We start from the raw sequence: 8,740 nt of genomic DNA on the forward strand, positions 1-8,740 counted from the left end.
CTAATCATTAAAGGAAAGGTCTACCTATTTTTAGTTCAAAGTTGAAATTCACAGCAAAAATAGCTGAAAAAGGATTGAACTGAAAATCTGACTTCAATTAACATTTAAGTCTCTTGCTAGTGACCATCTTACTAATAAGCAAGATTTATAACAATGTCAACATTAGAATCCAAGACCACTTCCATCCATTTTAATGCCAATTTAAATATTAAGTGATTTCCATGTAGTATTTAAGTATTAAATAAGCTTTAAAACAGAATATAAATGGAAGTGGTTCAAAGAAAGAGATGGTAAACCTATGACGCTCAGAAATACCAATTATAATCCACAGTTTCTAGTTTCAAAAAGTGCAACTTACTGTATAAACATTCACAATATTCCACTAGAAAAGCATGGACAGAGCTTTTACAGGTGAGACCTGTTATCATGGTTTAACTCACAAGACTTTACAGATCTTGGAAATGTTCCCTTAGTTAATCAATACTATCTATTCAACAACTATTCAGATGCAAAGTAAAAACTAACATTTAAGGAACTATACATGAATTGAATGAAGTGTTTAAAGAAACACTGAGATCCCCAATGGGATGTAAAACCTGAACAGAAAATATGCTAAATATCTACTAAAATATTAATTTTATCTGCTAAATTTATGGGATGCTATTTTCTTATCTTGATACCTCATTTTGCAGTTCAATTCAAATCCATTAAGATCCAGTCCTTCAAAAACTTTACTCATGTTTGCCTTTCTTCCTTGGGAGCATAGTCCCAATTACTTCTCATGATTAAGGATGACAAACATGAACAAAGAGTCTGAAGTGTTGGACCCATAACTTGGTCACAACGGTGACTAAAATAACACTCGTTTATAACATGATACAGTTTTACTTTCTTAGAAAGCTTTTCACCATGGGCCATAGAAGAATGTCAACATGTCACTGACTTGCATTCCTCATAGTTAAGCACCTCATTTTTGTCACTCCAGATGCAAAAAATTTAAAATGAATGACAAGGTCAACTTCAGCTACAAAAGGCAAAAATAATCCCTCTCAAATAAGAAGTAAGAATGATGTCCAAGTATTTTCTTTGCATGAAGGGCATTCACTATCTTAAAAAAACCCAAATCAACAACCATTTAATCTTGTACCACTGCAATAGATCTAACCACTTAAGTGTTATATTATATGACAAAAAAATTACTAATATGAACTTCTCTAGTGAGATATACTAGAGAAGTATGTTAATTTAGCAAAACTTCACTTCATAATCACCTAAAACTGACCATCTCTATTTTAGGTACTTCTAACAGCTTTCTTGTATATGATACATTACAGTATAATAAAAGAAATTTTAAAACATTCATTGTTACACTTTACCATGCAAGAAAACCCAACACTGAAAGGCAAGTATTTATTTATACAGGAGCCAAGTTTGATTAGAATACAGAACTTTTCTGAAAGCATATATACCTTTTCAAATACACAAATAAATGTTGCAACTAGGTTTTTAGTAAATGCAGTAAGATATTCTCTTCCAACATTCTTGACAATGGAATCCATAAGGTACATAACAGGAAGCTTCTCTGTATGGGGAGCCTGAAGTAATAAGAAGAAACTGAGAAGTTTAGTATAACAAACACATCTGAACATTTTTAAGATTAAAGGATTACCAATCCCAAAAATACAGGCCTCTATTTTTGGCTGACCCTACAAATCAAAGGATTGTTTTGTACACTCTGAACCTGGAAAGTTTATTATAAACAACAAGTATTATGCTATGTGTCTAGCACACAAAACCCCAAACATTTTAGCTAATTTTTTTAAGTTTGTGTATGAAATGCCTTGGGCAAAAAAAATTAGCACATCAGACAGTGTTACTATTAAGTGTTTTGAATGTAACTGTTTCAGGAACATTTGATAGAATTAATTTTAAATTAACATGAAACCACCATTAGCTAATGCTGGAATTTCTGATAATTGTGACTTGCATCAACTTAAAGCTGTTTATCTAGAATTCACCTCAACAGAATTCAGACTTCCGGCAGAAAACCCAAAAACAATTTTACTCTGTAAATGTAGATTATATGTTGAATATGAGTCTTTTTGTAACCTACATCTGAAATAGACTAAAGTTACTTCACTGCAATCCATACGAACATGAGGAGTCTCATCCTCCAATAGCAGCTGTAGGTATTCAGTCGGATTTTCAAGCTGTATGCAAATCATGCAGCTAAAACAAGTAGTTCTAGACCCAAACAAAATTCAACTACGAGGTTGTTCATGAGAGTACGGATGAGCTTGTGACTGGAAAGCATGATTTTCACCGAACGTAGTCTTCAAACTCTGGACTCTCCATTGCCAAAGGAGCAGGATTTTTTTTTTTTTTTTTTTAAGTTCATACACAAGATTGGTACCAAGTTTGTGCAGTCGGACTAGTGTGGTGGTGTTGAGATTGGTACCGCAACTTCGCAAGCAAATGAAGCCTTGTTGGCCTCAACCCCAAAAATGAATTTTAATGTCTACCATTGGCTTTCACAAGCAGAAGGCACAGCAAACTTCCAGAAAGCATCAGCAGGTACACAGACTTGTTGAAAGGACAACGTAAAAGGCACATGTTGTGTTAACTGTGCTCCTTTTCCGTAGGAGCATCCGCTGGCAAAAAAGTAATTCCCATCATCCCACAAGTCCACGTATAAAAAATCAGTAAGTTTATTCACACCTAAGTTTATACAGGGTTGTCCAAAGGGTCCATAAATTATTAATGACACTTCACAAAACCCATTGTCCAGACAAGCGTGTGGAAGTGCTCTTGCTTTACAGTTTTATATTTAGTACCTTTCCCATTAGAGTGGCTTAAGGAAACTGAAGATAAACTTAATATAGGAGGGAACTTTGTCTGCAAGTCTTGTATGTAGGTAAATCAGAGTCAAACTATGTTGTGTCTTCACCCTTAAATGTATCTTTATTTATAACATTTTCGAACTATTCCACTACCACGACCTGAAGCTTGGTCAGAGAGAGGCAAATAAGGGGGTAATTTCCTGTTAAATAAGTAAAAATTCAACCTGGTAGCTGCCTACATTGGTTTGTATAGTGAAAAATTAAATTATTAAATGGTATGTCTTAATATGTAATAGGCATGTGCAGTTAAAACATTTAAAACTAATTGTGGTAAATGCACAATATGGCTTACATTAGCAATACACACTCCCTAATCTGAGTATTGAAAATGTGCATATTTTAATACTAACTGAACTTTAAATATGAGCTAATACAATAGTGTTAAATAAAGATACACCTCTAGCCTTAGGAAGCCGAAGACTAAGTGTCCAATGCTGCTTGATATTAAAATGGCTGGGATGGTTTTGGTTTCTTCTTAAGGTAGCTTATTAAAAACCATTTTTAATTCTGAATGCCTTGTTTAAAAAGACAGGAAGGTTACAATCAAGTGTACAATTACTCTGACTACCAAAGTCAGATTTCAGTGAAACACACACAGCTGTCTCATCAGCACTTATTCCCAAGAGCAACTTACACAGTATGAGCTACACATTTTTCCATTTCATCACTGAGTGTGTTTGCACACAGGTTCAATATACGCAGCTACACTTAAAGTCTGAGACTTTCTGAATCCATTTAAACTAGTAGCAAAGCCATTTTAAAAAGTGTTATAACTGTCACTTGCATTACACACCAGGTTGTGAAGTAATCGCAGGTGGAAGTACTTCAATCTGGTAAGAAAGTCAGCCTGTTTCAGAATTGACTCATGTAATTTCTTAGAAGAGTTGTTGAATACTTAAGCCATTCAGGTGTTACTTTTTAAGAACCAGGGCTAAGGTAAGGCTGGAATTTTTAAGTCTTCATTTCCGGAAGTGTTTATTAGGTCAAGATAGTTATCAAGTACTCCATTAACCACAAAAGTGAATCCTAGTTTTTTTAATGTACTTTGGTTTTCAGAAGCCTAAACAGTTAGAATACAGCAAAGAACTCTTCCTACTAGCTGAAAGATACCCACAGGACACTACCCAAAAGTTAGGGGGCTCAGCAGAGTCACCAGAACACCGAATAACTTATCTGCATGGTGGTGTTTGGCCTTCATTAGAGAATGCTTGCTGTTCTCTTTCAATTAATGTATGAAATTTGTTGCTGAAGAAGTGTAGCTCCATGGGTTTTTTTTTAGTTTTTTGAAGGATACGAACCTTAAAATCATTTCTGATATCTGAAACCCCAGTCATGTCACTTTTAAACACTTAACAAACAACCATGTAAATAATACTGGTTTTGGAAACAGATTCTGCACTAAACAATGGTAAATAAAAAGACAAATACATATTTCATACATTTTATTTACAAATTTTATAATACCAGTCACACAGTTCAAAACCATTTATTAAAATGTAAGCAGACCACTCAGTTTTACACTGAACAGAAACTGTCTCCAGGCAACACTTTTTTAAAGTGGCTTAGTAAAGGAGGTCAATTTCCCAGGAAGAACTAAAAACTTGCCTTATAGAACCAGTCACTAACAGTAACTAGGCAAAACTAACCATAGATACAGGATTTAAACATCTTTAAAAACAAGCTTCGGGGGGAGGCTCTAATACCACCCAGAAATGAAAAATTCCACAGCATTGGTATTTATGACAAATCATTTAATATGCACATCCACTGCCCCCTATTAGATATAATGATGAGATCTATTAGATTGTGAAATCACTACCCCCAAAGAAATGAAAAAACCCAGACACTAAAGACATTTAAAACTAGTCTGGACAAGGGTCTGAAGAACCCATAGTAGGAAGCCATTCTGCACTGACAGGAAGATGAAAGGGGAGGGAAAGTTATTTAATCTAAGTTTTACAATTCTCCCTATGATAAACCTCAATTTCAAACCACAGTAGAAAAATCCTAAACCATCTAATAATGGCAGCAGGAGAGAAAGGGAGTGTTGTGTGTTGATGGCGGTGGGGGAGTGAAAAGGAGCTATTTTACTTAATATACATTATTTTAAACTAAGGGTTAGTTAAAATCTCTGGTTAAAAAAGGTGTAATAAACCCCAACCATGTGCCCATGGCTGACTGATGTCAGCAACTGCCTGGGTTGGGCTCTGAGAGAGCCTCTTCTTTCCCTTTTGTATCATGTGCCTCTCAGGCGCCATGTTAGGATCCTAGCCGCATTTCTTCTCCCCTGCCCCGACCAATAAGCTTCTCTAACCAAGTTATATTATACACACACACACACACACACACACACACCACTAAGCTTCTAGTCAGGGCAGATAACTCTGTAGCCTAAACAGATTCCCCACACCCAAATAAACTTCTCTAATCAAACAACTCCATCACCACCATGCACACACTTCTCTAACCAGAGCAGGGGTTTGCCCTCGATCACCCAAATAAACTTTTCCCTGTCAGGGCAGATTCCCCCAACAGACGTCTCAAAAAGAAAAAAGGGGGAAGAGCCCTCCTTAATACTATGATTGCTATACAGAAGGATCCATGCCTGCAGAAACGTGTTAGTGTTTAAAGTGCTACACGACTCTCATTGTTTTTGCTATATAGGAGTTACATTTAGTATCGAAGAATTGGGCAATATTTATTTTACTAAATTCCGATCCATTTTTATTTAAAACTAGCCAGAAAAAAAAAGTTCGGCCCCCCAAACGTCGTTATAACTGGACTACAAATGACTGAACGGAGGGATTTAAGCATTAAAACAGAGACACTCGAGCATCATCCCGGGCTGCAGGGCGAGGTGCTGCTGCTGCTGCCGCCCAGTCACTGCCAGGCCGCCATGTTGCGTCTCGGATTCCGGGCCTTCGTTCCCAACTACGACGCTCCGCTCGGAGCGGCTACGGTGGGGGTGATTCCCGCCCCCTCCCCGGAAGTCAGATTCCCCGTGACAGATACCCCCCCCCCCGTGCTCAGCGGCACGCTAATGCCGTGGGGGCTGCCCCTCCCCCGCCAGCCCCCTGCTCCCTGTCTGGCGCACGGGGGGAAGGGCCCTACGCTTCGGGGGGGGGGGGGGGAGGATGAGCCCCAACGTCTCGCTCCCTTGCTCCCTGCTCCCACTCTGCCGCCTCCGGGCCCCTCTTCCCTCACTCGTCCTCCGAACTGCCCTCACGGGCGCCTTCCTTTGTGGCCCCGGCACCCTTCACTAGACTCCCCCCTCTCTCCCCGAAGCCGCCTCCCCTCCCCCCGATCCGTCCCTTGGCTCTTTCCTCCTTCGCCACATCCCCCGTCCTCTGGTCCTGACTCCCCTCCCCCCCCCCCCCCCCCCGCGGGCAGTCACCTGTCTCTACCCCCTCCCCCACCTCTCCACTCTTCCTACCCCCGCCTCCCTACGCTTTCCTAGCCCCCTCCCCCACCTAGCCAAGCTCTCCCAGCCCCCCTCCCCCGGGCTCTCCCAGCCCCCTCCCCAGGTTTCCCTGTCTCCCCTCCACACACGCACACACAGACACGCACTACCCCCCCCCCAGCCTGCCCCGCTGCCTCGCCCCTGCCCGGCCTGTCCCCCCGGCAGTATAGGTAGGAGTAGTAGTCGGTGGAATATAAAAACCTTGGCGATTTGCGCCTCGATCAGGGAGACGATGTCCTTGGCGAAGGGCACGTTCTCCTCAGCCAGGATGGTCAGCATGTTGATGTGCGGCTTGCTGTTGAACGTCAGGTCCTCCAGCGACGACTGGTAATCGCGGCACGCGTCTTCCCGAGCCTCGGCGCCGGCAGCGCTGCTCTCCGGGCCCGACATCTCCTCGGACCGGGGCCCGCGCCAGGACCCGACCCACCGACCGAGAGCCCCCTCCCCGCGTTCCCCCGCTGCTGCTGCTGCCGCCGCCGAGCGATGCCGCCCCTCGCCGATGGAGCCGGGATCCTCTACCGCATCCTCCGGGCCGGGGCTGCCGCCGCTGGTGGTGCCGCCGCCGCTGGTGCTGCTGCCGCGTCTCCAGCCGCCGCCGTCTCCGTCTCACACACACAAAATGGCGGCGGCTCAGAGTCGCGAACTTCTTCTTCCTCCAACCGTTGCGTCATGTGAAATTGTTCTAAGGGAGGGGGGCGGGCGCTTGGGAAACCCCTTTTGTTCCCTTTCCGTGTTTTGGTTGGCTCACTCTTCGTCCACGCTGCTTCTGATTGGTTCCTCTATCGCCGTAGCGACTTGTGATTGGCTACTTCTTCTCCTGATTGGTTCTCGCGCTAAACCCCGCCTTCCCTTTGCGGTTGTGAATTATAATTGGTTCGTTCATCTCTTTCCTCGCTCCTGATTCGTTGTAGTTTTTAATCCCGCCTCTCTTTACTGGCTTGAGTTTTGATTGGTTCTCCTTTGTAATCCGGCCTGTCTCCGAAATTCTCAATTGTGATTGCTTCTTCCATGTAACTCCACCCACTCCACCTCTTGCTTCCTTCAACTGCCTCCTCAAGTGTTGGGCGCGAGATCTAATTTTCTATTGGCCTGTCTGTTCGCTCAGCTGTTGGCATGGCAACCGGGCCTGTTCTGAGGCTTACCTACCCCGTTTGGTGGCACATAAACAACATCAGTAAAGACAGCCCAGTGCGCTAGATGCTCCCTTATCCCGACACCCCCTGCGTGCTCCCTCTCATCCATGCTAAGGGAGACCCAGACTACACAGCCTGCTCCACCCTATTTCTCTCTCATAGCAGCAGCAGGTTGCTGGGGTGGTGCCTGCACTGCTTCCCTTTGACACTAAGCACAACTCTTTCTTTCTCATTCCCACCACAGTTGTCCTGTTGTTTCAGCTGGACAATCTCTCTCTTTTCCAGGTCGCCTTTTACTGTAATGGCTAAGCACTGTAAACAACTGTGAAGAAACTGTGAGAACAGCCCGTAAGGGAACCAGTTCTCATTCAGCTCTTGGCCTTCTCATTTTGAACACCGGCTTGATCTACTCTAGTAACGTTATACAGCTGTTACTTGGACCATGCTGTGATGAGCTGGGTGAAACCTTGTCATGGGTTGTTATAACCTCCTTCAGGCTGATGGGTGAACAAGTCCTCCATTTAAGATAGTTGTAAGATACAGTTAAGGGGCCCAACCTTTATAAGAACAGTCATACTGGATCAGACCAATGGTCCATCTAGTATCCTGTCTTCCACCACTGGCCAGGCCAGATACGTCAGAGGGAATGAACAGAACAGGCAATCAATGTGTGATCCTCTCCTGTCGTCCACTCCCAGCTTCTGTCAGTGAAAGGCTAGGGGCACCCAGAGTGTGAGGGTGCATCTCTAGCCATCCTGGTGAACAGCCATTGCTTTCAGGGAGAAGGGATACCCCACTCACCTGCCTCTTGTTCTCTTCATCCTTCTCCTCCTCCTCGTCCATAGACCCGTCCTCATTCATCCTGGCCTTGGATTCCCCCGAGGTATCAGTGCTGCATGGTGGCATAGTGATGGGGTCTCCACAAAGAATCGCATGCAGCTCCTCATAAAAGTGGCATGTTTTGGGTGAAGAGCCAGAATGACTGTTAGCTTCCCTAGTTTTCTGATAAGCCTGCCTCAGCTATTTGATCACAACGCGTCACTGCTGTGTGTCCCTGTTGTGCCCCTTCTCCAACATGCCACAAGATATCTTCTCGTAGATATCCAAATTTCTTTTGCTTGCTCGGAGCTGAGCCAGAACAGACTCTTTGCCACACAGACCAATGAGATCCAAGACATCAGATCAACTCCAGGCTGGAGTGCATTTGGGGTGTGCAGTCGCCATGATCAGTTGTGCTGGCTAGCTCT

General features: G+C 43.4%; 1 protein-coding gene across 2 annotated transcripts in view; it reads right to left on the minus strand.

Moving 5' to 3' along the window:
- The window catches only part of PCF11 (PCF11 cleavage and polyadenylation factor subunit), a 39,921-nt gene extending 31,542 nt beyond the window's left edge, over positions 1–8,379 (minus strand). Inside the window, exons 1-2 of one of the 2 annotated variants that reach the window (XM_067568952.1) lie at positions 8,295–8,379; positions 1,470–1,595 (exon numbers count right to left, since the gene is read on the minus strand). In XM_067568952.1, coding sequence (XP_067425053.1) covers positions 1,470–1,595; positions 8,295–8,354 — 186 coding nt within the window. In that variant the 5' untranslated portion in view covers positions 8,355–8,379. Of the gene's footprint in view, positions 1–1,469; positions 1,596–6,561; positions 7,553–8,294 lie in introns of those variants that run through there. The other variant, XM_067568943.1, reaches the window with a different exon arrangement.
- Positions 8,380–8,740: the final 361 nt, after the last annotated feature.

The sequence above is a fragment of the Emydura macquarii genome, unplaced genomic scaffold, assembly GCF_026122565.2.
Source record: "Emydura macquarii macquarii isolate MOO-44397 ecotype Brisbane River unplaced genomic scaffold, CSIRO-AGI_Emac_v2 contig_318, whole genome shotgun sequence".
NCBI lineage: Eukaryota > Metazoa > Chordata > Testudines > Chelidae > Emydura > Emydura macquarii.